Source organism: Phytophthora ramorum (genome assembly GCF_020800215.1).
Source record: "Phytophthora ramorum isolate Pr-102 chromosome Unknown Phyram_PR-102_s0014, whole genome shotgun sequence".
Classification (NCBI taxonomy): domain Eukaryota; phylum Oomycota; class Peronosporomycetes; order Peronosporales; family Peronosporaceae; genus Phytophthora; species Phytophthora ramorum.
In genome coordinates this window covers 1,486,451-1,501,976 of record NW_027150660.1, presented here as the reverse complement: position 1 = coordinate 1,501,976, position 15,526 = coordinate 1,486,451, and the positions used below count along the sequence as shown (strand labels likewise).

Genomic DNA, 15,526 nt, shown 5'->3' with positions numbered 1-15,526 from the left:
TACAGCATGTAAACTACATATCTAGTCCTCAATCTGAGAATCCTGTTATAATCAGAACGCCATCATGGGCGAAGCGTACGCCAGTTCCTTGGGAGGCCCGTGCGCTGCGTATGCCAGACCACCAAGGGGCCGTGAATGCTGCTGGCTACCGGCAATGTGCTGCTGCTACAGGGGCAGCTGACGCTCGAGGGGATCGTGGAAACCCCAGGCTCAGAACCTCATGCCTCTGCCGACTGCTGGACATGAACCCGCCGGTGAGTAGCGCCACTGGGTTGGATGGAGAGAAGTAGACTGACGGTTGTGTGCTGCAGCTGAGCGATGTCAGTGAGTTACAGCGACTGCGCAGGAGAAGACGCCCAAGGACGTGGCCGAGCTGCTGCCCAGTCTCTTGGTGGGGCTGGACGTGAACGTTTGATTCCACAAGTATCTCGCTCAGCGCTTAATGAAGGTATGCTTTTATATTGACTTGGATCAGGTGACGCGATATTGATGGAAGTGACGTGGTGCAACAGGAAGGAGGTGCCGATAGTGTGAAGGTCGAGGGAGACAAGGAACGCCCAAAAACGAATAAGGACAACAGTATGCTTGCACTGAAGCTGCAACTAACGGAGTTATTTGTATTAATACTGCTTGTTGTAGTCAAGACCATCATTGATGGTGGAATTGCTGTGACCGGGCACATCGGCCTTCGCTCTCAGCACACTAGTGTCCTGGAAGGACTCCGTGCTCAAGGCTGCACATGTAATGCTGTCATCTTATCTTCGCGTTCCTTTTCGACTAAGTGAGGTCACTAACGTGCAGCATGGCGACTTGTGTTCTGCCGCATAGCTATCCAGGCTCGAAGGTTCATCGAAGACGCGCTCGCTGTGCAGAAGGCGGATCTTGTGCTGCAGTGCGCTCACTACCACTACGGAGCGTGTACATGGACTCGAACTACTGCGTCGACGCGCAGACGAAGGCCCAGATGAAGCCCCAGCAGACGTCTACCAACGCCGCGACCGAGAGTGCGAATGACTATTGCGGCACTCCAGCTCCTGCCCCAACGAAAACCATCGTCTACATCGCCCTTACCAGCTCCGACAACCACCGACTCGGAGCACAAACACTGTTTGTCACCAGCGTTTTGAGCCCGTTCGAGGCAGCCTGGATGCTATCGCAGCCTTGAATCAGACAAGAACCGAATCCAAGCAAAGGCAACACTTTTTGGGAAGCAAGTGAATTAAATAACTACCACTACGTTTTGTCATCGCGAATGCATACATGTAAATTGCAAACGTGTCTTGGGGCTGTTCCTAGCTAACTTGGTCGGTCGTTCATCCGAGTTAGCTTGTCTTCATCAAGCAGCAGCGTCCATTCGGCGAGCGAACTCCAGGCACATGAGACGTAGAAAGCCTCGGACGCGAGCGCCGAAGCAAAGTAGGAGAGCAAGCGAGTGCACAATCACAGTGGTCGACAGGGAGTAATGAGTCCCTGTCGACCACTGCAGAAGCACACCACACCCGCACCTCACGCGCAGCACGCCAGCAGCTACAGCTTGAACGAGGGTAATGAGCCCCGATCAGCTGAGCCTGCTGGCGCACCTCACGCAAGGCCTACCAGACCCCAGCACTCCACGCCCAGGAACCTCCACCGTGCAATAGCCACATAATTGCGCGCGACAGAGAGAGATGAGTCTCTGTCCCGCCAAACTGGAGAGGCCTCGGAGAGCCGACCACGCTAAGAGGCAGAAATGAGCGCCTCCTAGCGGGTCAGTTCATCACGCCAACCACTCCAGCTTGTCGCCGATCATGACCTTGCCGCAGCAGCCGTCAAGCACGAGTCCAGCCTTCGTCGAAGTAGTCGTAGGAAAGTCGCTGTCACTGATCTCCTCGGACGGCCACTTCCGGATACGGTGCTGCTGCGTCAGCGCTGGCGCCTCTGCCACGACCTCCACAAACTTCACAGGCGTAGCTTCCTCCATTCCATCAGACGAAGGCGATTCATGATCGCCAACCAGACAAAAGTCCAGCCTTCGTCGAACTTGTCGTAGGAAATCACCCATGTCGTCGCTGTCACTAATCTCCTCGAACGGCCGCTTCTGGACACGGCGTCGCGGTGTCTGTGATGGCACGTCCGCAGGCATTCTCACGACCTCCATCAACGTCACAGGCGTAGCTTCCTTCGTTCCATCCGACGAAGGCGCTTCATGATCACCAGCGCCTGTACGCTCCGGAATCGGACGCAGGTGAGGCATGCGCCGCTGCTGGCGCTTGAACCCCCAGTTGGTAAAGAGAACGTATCTTCCTCCGACCAACTCACCCCCTTGCAGGTCCTGCGCGCGATAGCTGCCAGGGAGGTCAACGGGTGGCACAACGTAGTCGTCCGTGTCTTCGTCCAAGGCGTTAGGGCAGAGGCAGCGTGGGGAGACCGTCAGCTGCGCCTCCAGATCTTGGTTCTCCTGGCTAGCCGTCTCCACCTTGTTCTGCAGCGCCTTGATCTCCATGCGGAGCGTCCTGTTCTCCTCCTCGTGCTGCATGGCCTTGGCCTTGGCCTCTTCAAGCTCCACGCGCACTTGCTCGCTGTGCTCCGAGAGCGCGGCCACCTGTTGTTTGCTCGTCTGCAGCTCCGCGGCCAGCTTCTCGTTGTGCTGTGAGAGAGCGGTCGCCTGCTGCTTGCTCGTGCGCAACTGTGCGCGCAGCAGCTCGTTGCACCGCGAGAACGCGGCCATTTGCTGCTTGCGCGTGCGCAGCTCCGCGGCCAGCTCGTTATAGCGCGGGAACGCGGTCACCTGCTGCCTCTGCGCCTTGTAGTAGTACGCGTTGTTCGTCATGGTCCTGTCGAGTCACTTGTGCTCCGATGATCCAGTTGGGAAATGAGCAAAAGCCTACATGTACTAGCCGAGTGAGAAAGTGCAGCAGCACCGGAATGATTCGAAACCGCCGCAAACGACCAACTTCAACAACTCGGGCGGTTCGGGCCCCACGTTTCCACCGGAACAAGTTGGTCCTGCATACGTTCAATACGGTCCTGAATCCGTTCATGGCGGTGATCGCGTACCTTGAAGCGTTTTATCAGGCTCGAATACGCGGACGAGACCAAAGACCAAAGCCCCGGTCCGTGGGGGAAGCGTTTACCTACGTCTCGCAGAACGTTGACGTGTAGGTAGACTCTGTGGTTGCTGGCAAGCCCAAGGAACACGCGGATACGAGTGCGTTGACCGAGGAGCTGCAGTGTGCGACACCAATCCGTCGTTGGTCGAGGCGTCACAAGACGCAGCGTCTTCTGGCCAATGTGCTCAACAACAGCGCCACGTTCCCTGTTGGTGCCAAATGGCGTGGAACCTCTTTCGTCTCTTGCAGTTGACGCGCAACATCAGCAGCATCAGCTAGCGGACTGGTGCATTCGTCCGCTCGACAAGAACATAGTCAAGTATACGCGTGAGGATGGATACACGTTATCGTCCCTACCCTAGCATCAAGGCCGGCAGCGCTGGGACTCGAGACCAAGACCCAGCGTAGCATCTTCACTACGTACATGGGGTCCTGAGTGGACTACGGGCTGCTGAACGAGCTGGCCAAGCGTCAGAATGTACGCTTCAACTCGGCCGGCGCCGTAGTGTTCCAGTCGCTGGTCACGCTGCTGATCACGCTACATGCACGTGAGAGCCGCTGACCCCTTACTGCTGCTCTTCTTCAGTTCTACAATGTGCTGCAAGTCCGCCTTAGGATGTTGACAAAATACTCGGCAAAATTGCATTAGATCAGAAGTTATGAGAAGCTGAATTGGATCACTCCACGAGCGTCTTCTTCTCGGTCTTGCTGGGTTTCTATGACGAGACGTTCAGAAACCCTTGTGAAGAAAGACGTAGTATCGACTGCTGTAGACCCAGCTAAAACAGCGAGTAGTTCTGCTGGAATGTCTGCCCATATGAATATCCGTGCACCAACCAGCAGCTCAGACGGAGCGAAGGCAGAGCAGGAAAGCCACTGCTCGGTGGGCTGCGTGTGGCTTTCGTCAGCATGCCGTATTTCAAGGTACAAGGAAAAGTACTTGCCGTCTCTTCCTGTGGTGGGTCCAGTCCACGAACCTCGAAGGACCCCCTTGCTGTGTGTACCATCGCCGACGTGCTGCTTCATACAGTCCTCGGCTTGCTGCTCGTCAAAAAGCAGCGTCATTGCGAACGCTGAAGGTCGGTTGATAGAATCGTCAGAGACAGCAGACACCTTCTCGATGTGTACGAAGGATAACACGTGCGTCATCAAGACTCCGTTCTCCATGCCAGCATTCAGGAGCTCATGGTGCTCAGGAAGCCCTAACAAGGCACTGAGTGTGGCATGCGACAGCTCCAACATGCATCGAGAGCTGCTTGCGGGGTCATACAGTTCCAGACGTACTGCTGAGTTTGCTTCACTGGTGCCCTTATCCAAGTAGACGGAAAGCACAACTTGATCACGACCCACAGCTCGAACAGTTTTGAAGAGTCTCTTGCTCTTGGAGTCATGACCCAGAGCCTCCGGGAAGCTGTACGCGTAGTCAGAGAGAACCAGACGGCCACCACGACCATCGCTTCGCTGCTCTACGCGAAGATGATCCAACACAACGCTTGCAAGCTTCCGGCTCCTCTTCTTTTCCACCTCAAGAACTTCTTCCACGCTCGAATCGATGTACGTCAGACGCGAGAGCAGCTCTCTATCGTCAGCGCCGACAAGATGAGCCAAATCACTGCCTTCCAACAGCAATGACAGCGTGTCACTGGTTGCGCACACGTATGCATCGACGCGCAGCAGCACTAAGCAACTTGCAGACTCTTGGGTAGGACCATTTCGATGTCCAGCCACATCAAACACCGTAAGAAGCGTGCGACCGCAGCCAGGAAGCTCTTTCGCAGTAGTCAACACCTTGACGCCGCGCTCGCCTGCTCTACCTCGGTGACGAGACTCGTCGATCAATTTGGCAGCGTTGGCACTGGAGTCCCGCTCGAACGCCTTGGTCACTGGAGTTGCCTTTTGCTTTGCGTACAATCGGTCACGCAAGAAGGCCACCTGCAGGCACTTCTCGCTCGTCGTGGACTCCTGCTCCACTTGAGCGTCTAACCGTGTCAGGATAATGTGCTTCATCAAACTGTCCAAGCACGTGGAGGCGATGAGGAAGGGTTTGTCGGGGCCAACCACCTCGCGAAGGTCTCGATGCCCACGAATCGCAGCGACGGCGCTACTGCTCGACGCTGGATGGTACACGTGAAACTGAATGGCGAATGAGTCGCGCTCTCGCACACGATCTGTTGGCGATACAAGGGTAGGTTCCAAGTCTCGCACCACAAGAGCTTGCATGCTAACACGGACAACCACGTAGAGTCCGTTCGCTCGGTAGCTGCCATGATGCACGAGCTCTTCTGTGTCGTAGCTGTAGATCTTCCGCGTTCTCTGCAGTTTGCTTCCTTCAACAGACTCGTTTGGATCGTCCTCTTCATCGTCACTTTCTGTGTCTCGGTCGTCTAGCAGACGAGTGCACGATACAACCGCTACTTCGGATTCGCCTCCGTCGCTCTGATCTGGTACGTGATGCTCACGCATGGCAGCATCTTCATGGGAAGGAGCTGTCCTCAGCACTGGAGTCACCTCCGTCGCCCAGAAAGAGCCGCATGGTAAGTGAGCAACGGCGCATCCATTGTCTCCACCACCGTTGGGGTCCCAAGCAAAGTATCGTTGCACGACCTGGCGGGTGATACCTCTGCGCTCCCTTGGCAGTGCTTGCTGCCACGACAACTCCACCGGCAGACTGGCCTCAAGCTCGCTTTCTTGTAGTATCAACACTTGCTCCACGCAGGATCCAGGCAGCCATAGACGATAGTGGAGAGCTTGAGCCTTCTCTCGTGCGAATTGTTGGGCAGCGCCTTCTTCCCCGTCCGGCTCCTGATCGCAGAGTTCAACTTGGGCGTACGCCCGTACGAGTTGGTTTCTAGTGATCTGCTGGCGAGGATCCTCCATTATACGAAGGACGCACGGGAACCTTGCAACGATGCGTCGTCTTTGCCGGTAACACCTCATCGTCTCTGTCTGCTCCACTGCGTCCTCAGCAGCGTCCGAGCCCCCGTCCTCAAGTACCTTTGATGCAGGTCTTGAAAAGCAGAAACTGCGCAAAAGTGCATGGTGCAGCTCAGAAGATGCAGTGTGTCTTGACAGGTGGAGTAACTCCTGGGCAGCATTGCGCGAAAGAGGGATCGAGTGACGAGTACTAGACCCGGGAGCGTAAAACGCAGCTTCAAACCCCCCACGCTCGTGACGCTCGACGAGGGTAAATACCCAACGCTCTCCTGATGCGCCAGTCTGATGGTCTCCTGGCACTCGCACAGCGCGCCGAAGAAGCACGCGTCCAGGTGAAGTTGCGGTGGTTCTTACGCTCAGTCTTAGTGCAGACACCAGCCCCGGCTGAAATTCGGGAACGACCATCGGAGACCGCGTCACACAGTACAAATGAAGCCGATCGAGTAGTAGCGATGGGATGCGAGCTGAAGGTACGAACATCCGGCGTGCTTCGGCTGCTGAAAGTCGAGCGAGGATATTCTCCAGCTCCACTGCCAGCGTTAAGCCTACAGCTTGCTCTAGCGGCTTCTGCGAGTTGCTCCCATGTACAAACGCGTCGATCTGAACGTGTCCACGAGCCAATTCCGCTATCGTAAGCGTGGTCAGGTATCCTCCCAGTTGCAGCGCGTGCCGGTACAGCCGCACTGCATGTGGACGCACAACCAGTTCATAGGGACTTGGAGCCTCAATCGACTCTGGAACGTCCTCAAGTCTTCGCTTCTGCAGCAGACAGAGACGAGCGAGGCGCGCGTACATTTCGGCACGCGACTGTGGTGGCAACTTGTCCGCTCGTACTTGGCCACCGAGTGGCATCGCTGTAGGCGTCAAGAGTGAGTCGATCTCGTCCTCCGAAATGGCTGTGAGCCAACGCTGGCCTGTACTCGGAGAGTACGCACTCGCGAAAATGCGTCTGGACTCGTGGAAGAGACTCACTACACAGCGTTCTCCCTCCTCGCTGGCCTTCTTCTTGCGGTGTTGGCTTGAAGCGCCGAGGTGTGAGCTCACTAGCGACTGAACCGTGCGATATACGCGGACATCAGCTAGTACCGCATCCATCAACTGAATTACCGACGAGTCTTCCCCTGCGCCATCTTGCGCGTGGTCTGTCGGGCAATTGTCAAAGACAACCACTCGCTCAAACAGGCCAGGAACGGGCCCAAAGCGGGTGATCTCAGGCGCGAGGAAGCCTGTGCCGTCGGCTGCGATCATCCGAGCCGTTCGAGTAGCAGATTCGACCCAAGCTGCTAGAGCGTGAACAAGTCTGCTCGAATGGACCTGCGATCGTGATACAACAGCGTTGGGCCAGCGTGGATGCCGTACGAATCGCTCCAGTGCCACTAGGTTGACCGGTGGGATCGTGCTGATGTCCACTTGCTGCAGTTTAGCCCGTAAGAACGCTGGTTGTGCCAGAAGCCGACGCGACAATCGCCAGCTCACTGAGCTCGTCGCAATCTCACTCTGTGAAGGGCCTTCGTACACTTTGCCAGGTGTAAGCAGCACAATCACAGCCTCCATGACGACCACCAGAGCTGGATTTGGCGCGGGTGACGCGCTTGTAGACTGCCCCACCATTTCATTAGTGACAGGATCCTCTGCCAGTTCCAGTCGCAGTCGCGTTGTACGATCAAGAGCCAACTTCACCTCAGCGTCCACCATTCTGCGTACAAGTTCTTCACGGTAGGTCTCTTCTTGCTTCTCGGAGCCTTGCTTAGGACCAAACAAGTCGCTGCGATTAGTGGCTGTCCCTCTCAGTAAAACACACATCGGAGGTGGGTACAGGCCGCTTTTGACGGTAGCGAAGCAGCTTAGGAAGGCTCGCTGGGTCACGTCTCGAAGGCCTACATCGCCTTCGAGGATCACACTGTGGCCAAGCGCCAACGCATTGCGAATGGCCTGGAAATCAAAAGCTTGAGCTGCGTCTTCGGCACTCAGCGACCGCTTTTTCAACGCTGGCGGACGAGTAATTGTGAGGAAGAGACCAGGCAACGCCGCCTCAAGCTTCTCAAGAATACCAGCTTTCGCCTTTCGTGGTACGTCGTTGGCCACCACTAGCAGCAATGGACGAGAGCGGTGGAGCGGATAGCCTCGTGCCTGAACCAGCTCCGCAGGGACGAACCGCCGAGCCACGTCTTCGTCACTGTGATCGGCATCTCGTCGCTCGGCGACTTCATGCTGCGCTTCCCGTTTGCTCAACGTGTGACCAACTACCAGGAACGGATCACTGGACCTTGTACTGGGCTCGAGAAGGTGCTGTAGTCGGGTTATAGCGGCGAAAGCCGTCGCCCACTTGAAAATGGCGACAGCAGCTTGCCAGCCTCGTGGAATGCGCTCAAATGTCTCGACGCGGAAGTCCAGGTCTCCTGCGTAGGCATCCACAAGTGCCGTGCCAAGCGCCGACTCACGCAGATATGGCGTTGATGCAGCAACTCCAGCAGCCGCAAACCCTCCGGACGGTGACAAAAATGCCCGTGCAGCTCCTGCAGCAGCATGAGCAATTTTCTGCATTCGACGGGTAACGCTGACACCGCAACGCAGGAAGCGTGCACTCTCTCTCCACCGAGTAGTTGGGATATTCCACTCGTCGTCGGAGTCACTCGTGAAAATCATGACAAGACGCACAAGACCGAGCACGAGCGCTGGCAGAGACCTCCTTCCCTCCGTCGACTTCGCCTCCGTCTTCATGAGTGCAGGAAGCGCGACCATTTCTTGACATTCCGTCGCCAGCTCCTTCAAAGCCGCTGCAGTCACAGATCGAGCCGCAAGCGCCAGCTGCAGACGCCAACGCACCAGCGCTCGGATCTTGGCCATCCGAACGCGCCCCAAGCGACCTCGCACCACCTTTTGAATCCGCTCGGCTGAAAATTCACGAAGTCTTCGCGTTCGCTTCGCTTGTGCTACCCGCCGAGCGAACCAGCCTCGAGCCACACGCTGCAAATGGACAGACGCCGCCTTGTGCCAGTACATTTTAGCTACTCGACGTCGAACGAGGAACCCGCGCGCACCTGCCTGGATGAACGAGCTGGCCACGACGAACTCGATCTTCATGTGCTCGAACATCTCGCGAGCCAACATCCCCCGAGCGAATTTCTGGATCTGCGTCGCGCAAAACTGCTGTACTAAAGGCTCGGCTCGATCGTGTTCCAGGCGCTCGGCGACTGCGGCGGCACGCGCTGCTGCTTGCTCTTGGTCTTCTCGTCGCTGCTGCTCCTGATTCAAACTCGCGACTTTAGCGATCTCACTTCTGCTCGATTCAATCCGTTCGAGATGCTAGCAATACGATGTTAGTAGCTGCTTTAAGCACTGACAGTGGTTGCATACAACGTACCGTTGCGTCTTGAGCGGCCTTGTGCTGCGCCTTGAAGGTGTTGAGCATCTCCTCCTTTTTCTGAATGTTGACGAGTTTGCTCGCGTACAAGTACCTCTTTTCCTCAAACTCCCGACGCAGTACAGACAATTCTCGCTGGGCTTGGGTGGTAAACGCGTGCAGCTCACTACCGTACACTTGGAGCTCCGAGCAGCTTTCGAAGTACGCCACGTCCATCGCCTTGCGTTCGGTTCCCTCCCGCAGCGAATCCAGTAGCACCCCCAGTCGCGTATTTGCTTTTCTCTCGGCTGCTAGGGCTTCTTCCAGTTGAGCACCTCGCGCTCTCCTTCTTGGTGGCGGCGGGCGGTCAAATGAGCGCCATTCAGGCTTCGAAATCGGCCCCAGCATGCCGGAACGCTTTTTAGCGTGGCATCTACCAGGGACGTCTGAGGGCGATGGATCTCCGAGTCGTAGGACGTTGCCGTCGGGGTCTTGAGCTGTGTAGGAAGATTCAAGGATAGCAGGGACTTTGTAGGCATTTCCTGAAAGCTCCACCATACTAAACCGACGCTGGGCTTCGTCTTCTGGGACCACACGGCCATGAATATCACGCGTGAAGCGCCCAAAAGCTGCCTCCTCCCGTAGAACGACAACTTCAGCGTCATGAAGACGCGCCATGTCAACTTCACCAATCTGCGATGGCAGCACCGAGCTGTAATTTGTCTTGGCAGCACGCGCTGGCGCTCGCGATTTTGCTCGGAGAGATCCGATCTTGGGCGGTGCGTTAGGAACGAGCTCTTCGTCGTTCACCACGCGAGTCTCGTACGGAGTTTTCGCCCTCCTTCTCTCTGCCAGTAGCTGAGCCAAGGCGTCCGCATCACTTGCCGACTTGTCGGTATCTCCAAGACTTTTGAAGTCGCGCAGACTGTCCCGGGTCGATTGAGAGCGCTTCCCTCCGACCTGCAAGAATCGATCCGAGGCTGCCGTGTCAGCTCTGTCTGTTGGTTGGAGACCCGGCTGTTGATCAGCCACCAGCTTGGCTCGACAGTCGAGGTTCAATGGTAAAACAAACGGGTTGCGCTGAAGAGAGAACCCCAGCCACTCGGTAAGTCCCGTGTGCTTGCCCAGAAACTCCAAATCTGAGGCCAGTTTCAGGAGGTAGTTGAGTCCGTTCCACTTGAACTGCTCCAGCTCGGGCAGTGGTCTCAATCCATTCCTCTCGTTGCTTTTCTGCTTGTACAATCGCCAGGCAGCGATCGCTTCCACCGTCTCCAGAGTCGCTAGCCGCAGCAAATCGAGCACATCCACCGTCTCTCCCAGGTGAGCTCCAGCAATGTGCCCTGCAGTGCTGGCGCGTCCTAATCGCTGCAAATATCCTTCACGAACGAGGATGCACTTGAGAATCTCCAGTTCCTACAACTCAAAAGACCAATGGGGGCTGTTAGCTTAACAAGACAACCTTTGAGTTTCTCAAACTGCTGGTACCTCTCCCGAGTCGAGTTCTTGGGTCCCAATTTCACTTGCAAACGTGACCGACGACACTTGAGGCAGCGACACACCCTGGATAAACCCCAGCCGAGACTTAGCTGAAACATATCACACGTTTGTCTGGTAAATGGCTCTTAGGTTACCTTCCCAGTGAGACCTCGAGCAGCTTTCTTCGGGGACGTCTGTTTGGGTTTCTTGATGGGTGGGAACTTTGGAGACGTAGCACAAGGAGACACTGGAGCTACTCGTCGTAAAGGAGATGCCACCGCACTGCTAGTTCAGCACAGCAAAACACTGTAGAGTGAGTACAAATGCCACGGAGAGCGCACGTATCTGAGCCCTACACTTTCGGCTTGCTGCCATTTGCAGTCGGAGGTGTGCGATCCATCAAGACCGACGCCACGTTGAGCGGTTCTTGGACGTCGTCTACGGTCCGTGGCAACGCATCCGGATCCCTGCAAGCGGCAGTGTCGCTTCACGCTCACAGTTTCAGGCTTGACGGAATTAGGCGTCGACTTGCTTGCAGTTTTCGTGTTTTAGCGGCTGTCAACTATGGTTTGAGTCTATCCTATCGGCGGTTGATGGTATCCGCTCGCTCGACTCGTGCTCCATGGCATCTTCGAATACCTCATCTGTGCAATCTGTAGATGGAGCTGTGCTGGATGCCTCCGCGTGGCCACTAGCAGAGTCCGACACGAGTTCGGCCTCGGAAGCGCACGAGTCGAATGTGTCGGAGGCCTCGCACTCGGATGCTCGATCGTCGTTTTCATCGTCTTGCACTGTTGGCTGCTTGTCGAGGACGTGTTCGTCTTGTTGTTCACCGGGCCACGAAGGACAGTACTCCAGAAGCAGGAGTGGAGCCCGTGCAAAAGCGCTTGTGGCTGATGAAGAATCGCCAATCTTTCGAAGCGGTTCAACATCAGCAGTGGCATCTGGTCTTTCCGTTTCCGCGTTGCTACCATTGTCGATGATGCTTGAAGGAGTGGCGTCGCTCGAGGGAACCTCTTCCGGGGTGGAGGTGTCAGTACGAGACTCATCCACCCCAGAATCGACGGGGGTGTCGGGCCTTTCCGTTTCTTGACAATCGGATGTGCTCTCGACAGCAAGTGCCTGTCTTACTCTGTCGATCTCATCACAGTCGAGGATGGTTGAGCGCGGCTCACAGCCACCATGGGCTAGATTCTTGACCGAGGGTTCCATCGAGAGAGGGGTCTCAGTTGCAGCGCCTTCACTGTGTGGCTCAACGCTTCCTCGAATGCTGAGGTTTTCACCTTCTTTCTCGTGGTCAACGAGCTCAACATCGTCCATACGACTGCATGTGACTGAGGCATCGACTTCAGACACCTGCGATTGCATCTGATCGTCAGCAACTACTAGGAAAGGTACCACGACTGGATCATTTCCCCCTTGCAGATCAATCACTTCAGCTCCATCCGATAGATCAACGCCGTCCATGTCGTTATCGCGTATGTCCCTCGCGTCCCACCCAGTTAACAGCGACGGTGTTACCGATTCCAACGCTGAAGGTGGGAGCTGATCCTGGAAGCTTGGAATATCTTCGCAGGATACGTCAGTAATATCTGGGATATTGGCCATTTTGGCATCTTCCTCAATCATCTCAGCCTCGCCCAGACTACTGCCTGCGACTGTGTTATCACACGCGTCCAATTGAGATGTACCATCAGGAGACGCAGGACTAATCGCCATGACAAGACCGTCTCCGTCCTGCTGGCCAGTTGCTTCTCCTTCCAGGAGGTCAATGCTTTCCATATCGCTGTTGCTGTTCCTTTCGTCCAGGTCAGCTACCCGCAGTGACTCCACTATTTTGGTGCCACTCGTGTCAGCGTTGTTTGCCTCGGTGTCAGTAGGGTGTTCAAAGACGACTTCTACGCCAGCTTCTGGAGTTGTCGCTGGAGGCAACAGGTCTGGTGCCGTGGCTGGGTCAAAGCTCGCATTTAACGTCTGCTCTTCCATCCATTCAGCAGGAACAGACTTTGCGCTCGTTTGGGTGTCGTGGACGTGCTCTTCTGCGGCCTCTTCGATCTCAAGCAATAGATCAGCACTCGTTCTTTGGTCTTTCAGTTCTACTGTCGCAGTCGGTTCTTTCCCGGTTTCGAGGATCTCGTCAGCACCTCCCAGCGTCGCAGCAACTACCTCACTTCCTTGCTGCTTCGGTGTTGCGTCAACCAGCGCTTCCGGTTCGCCTTGCTCTCCACGTACGTCCGGAGCGGCCATTGTATCTTCAGACCTTCGAATCGGGGCGAGAGAAACATTTTCAATCGGGTGCTCTTTCACCACGGGCAGCCCACGTTTTGGGCTGGCCGTGCCTCGTTTCGATGCAACAGGGTCGGGTACGAGCGTTGTCTTGCTCTTCTGAGCGCGACCCTCTTCGAGGAATTGTCCAGCGAGGATCTCCAGCTTGGCCATGCACTTGCCGACGTAAAACTCGATGGCGAGGCATACAACGCTGGCCTCGGTTGTTCGGAAGAGATAGTCTTGGATAATCGCGTCGCCGCTACCAGCGCGTGGCGAGCCTGGAGAGGCTGGCGGAGGACTTCTACACCGCAGCAAGCAACAAGTGTAGCCCTGCTGGAATACGACCGACCATTTCTCCAGATCTGTGTAGTACCAGGTGCTCAGCACGACATCCGCCTCGTGGCCCGTGCAAAAGGAAACTCCGTGGGATGAAATCTCAAGCGAAGTGGCTTCAGTCGGGGATGTCTGCCCAGTCATCGCCAGCTTCACAGGGAAGCGGAGAACTTTGTCCGGGGCAATGGTTGCGTGCTTCTCAACGCACTCGGTTAGCACGTGGAGCCACACCTCGTACTCCGCTGGCTCCAGAGCCGCAAACGTCCACGTCCGGTACAACGTCACCACGTCAAACGAGTGCATCACCGGTGTACTAGCGTTGCTGTTGCGACCGACAGGACTGGCTGCAGACACGGGGCGAATGCACAGCACGGAGCTCAAATCGATCACTCGCCGTTCCTTTGGGGCGTCTGTCATGCCTGGACAGTGAGCGATCTTGTCGTAGTAGCACAGAAATCCCCCCACCGGAGTCTCAAACAGCACGACGAGCTTCGGGTGCCAAGCCTTCCGCAGGTGGAAGGTGCGCGCATTCTGTCGCTTCTGCAGTTGTCCTTGAAACTTGAACATCTTAGCATAGTGCACCGACTGGAGCAGAGACGTCAACGGCTGCATACTCTTGGCTGGGAGCGGAGGCTTGTCACGAGACAAGGTGGGCTTCTGCCTGGTTAGTAGCTCACTCGGCGTCGACGACAAGCAGGAGGCGTGGAATTCACACAGGCCGCTCGTAAGAACTCGAGAGGTGCTTGGGTTTGTGCGCAGACTGCTGGGCTCTCTGGCATTAATGTGAACCATCACATTCGACGCCGAGGCTTCGTCCGGTTTGCTGCCGCTCAAGTCGGTGCAATCCACGAGGTTCTGGCACCCGATGACTCTGCAGCACGCGTCTGCCCGTTGTTTCAGACTATCAGCGTCAGCGAAGAACATCAAGACACTCGCTCCTCTTGACGCTCCAAGGTCCGAACTCTGTTCTGAAGCTTCGGTGTGGCTCGCCAACGACCGAGCAGGCGAGGCCAGCATCTCCCGAAGAGAAGCATCCATGTACGTGCCGTTCTTGAGATACCAGATCGCTTCACGAATGTATTGGGCCTCCAAGCTCTGGAACACGAGGCAACTCGGCTGCTTCGCGAGTTGATGCGTGGAGCGGAAGCGGAGCTCCAGGCGTGTTCCTGCCACCTCGCACGATTCGAGGTGCTCGTACCCGTACGAAAACAAGCACGCGCTGCGATCGTGGCAATCGGGCGACGGGAAGATGCGCATGTGGTGGATCCCCAAGGTGAGGCCTCGTAGATCCCCACTGATGGAGCACGTGAACCCCAGGAAGCCTGATCTCATATACTCCACTCCGAGGCGCTCGCGGCTCACCGCATTCCGTACTGGCTGCTCCTTTCGCAGCAGTTCTCGTCGCTTGGACATGGGCAGCAGCGAGGGCTGGCTGGACCCGAGAGACGCTCGGCGCTGCTGAATCGGTGACGGCAGGTTCTGTCCGATGAGGACTCCAATGTAAACTTGCTCGGGAGGTTTCTCGAGGTCTGGGAGCGCCACAATGGCGGATAGATGCGTCTCCAGCTCGGTGAGCACTGGGAACACGAACGTCGGGGACGTGGAGCCGTCGTCCAGCACGAAGTGCACAGACTTCTCGCTGTGGTCCCACACGATCTCCTTCACGAGGCCAATGGGCGACTGGAACATCACTTGATGCTGGTGCACCGTGATCGCGTGGATGGTCTCAGCCGCGACTCCGAGGATGATGTCCACTGCGGCTGAGCTCTCCGGAGCTGTGCGCATCTTCCCGTGATACATCGATGGTTCTTGAACACGTGAGGAGTCTGCCGGACTGTACGACGCCGATCGGTTGCCTCGCGTGGAGAACGAGCCCTTCATACTAAGCTCTTCCGTTGCCTTGAGCACGGTCTCAAGGCAAATGCCACAACTGTCCTGAGCCTCACCGACCGCCTCCCCTATCAATAGGGCGGTAAGAACCGCGCGTCCAAATACCTGGGACGTTTCCAGAGCAAACCGTTTCCAAGTGATGCCCAGCTTAGGACTCAGCATCACGTCTGCAAGATGGAGCCACATCAAAGTC

At 56.4% G+C, this 15,526-nt stretch overlaps 3 protein-coding genes across 3 annotated transcripts; 1 reads left to right on the top strand and 2 right to left on the bottom strand.

Annotated features, from left to right (window-relative positions):
* Positions 1-442: 442 nt before the first annotated feature.
* KRP23_12329 (3-methyl-2-oxobutanoate hydroxymethyltransferase 1, mitochondrial) lies at positions 443-968 on the top strand (the record flags this gene model as incomplete). Its single annotated transcript, XM_067882935.1, has 4 exons — positions 443-448; positions 513-579; positions 640-741; positions 829-968. The coding sequence occupies 4 exons, from the start codon at positions 443-445 to the stop codon at positions 966-968; spliced, it is 315 nt and encodes a 104-aa protein (XP_067739940.1).
* Positions 969-1,756: 788 nt separating this feature from the next.
* Positions 1,757-2,809, bottom strand: KRP23_12328 (uncharacterized protein; the record flags this gene model as incomplete). The annotated part of the gene is made up of 1 exon (XM_067882934.1): positions 1,757-2,809. The coding sequence occupies one exon, from the start codon at positions 2,807-2,809 to the stop codon at positions 1,757-1,759; it is 1,053 nt and encodes a 350-aa protein (XP_067739939.1).
* Positions 2,810-3,746: 937 nt separating this feature from the next.
* KRP23_12327 (uncharacterized protein) lies at positions 3,747-15,495 on the bottom strand (the record flags this gene model as incomplete). Its single annotated transcript, XM_067882933.1, has 6 exons — positions 3,747-9,329; positions 9,388-10,779; positions 10,852-10,926; positions 10,998-11,124; positions 11,199-11,280; positions 11,406-15,495. 6 exons carry the CDS (start codon positions 15,493-15,495, stop codon positions 3,747-3,749), a joined length of 11,349 nt encoding a protein of 3,782 aa, XP_067739938.1.
* Positions 15,496-15,526: the final 31 nt, after the last annotated feature.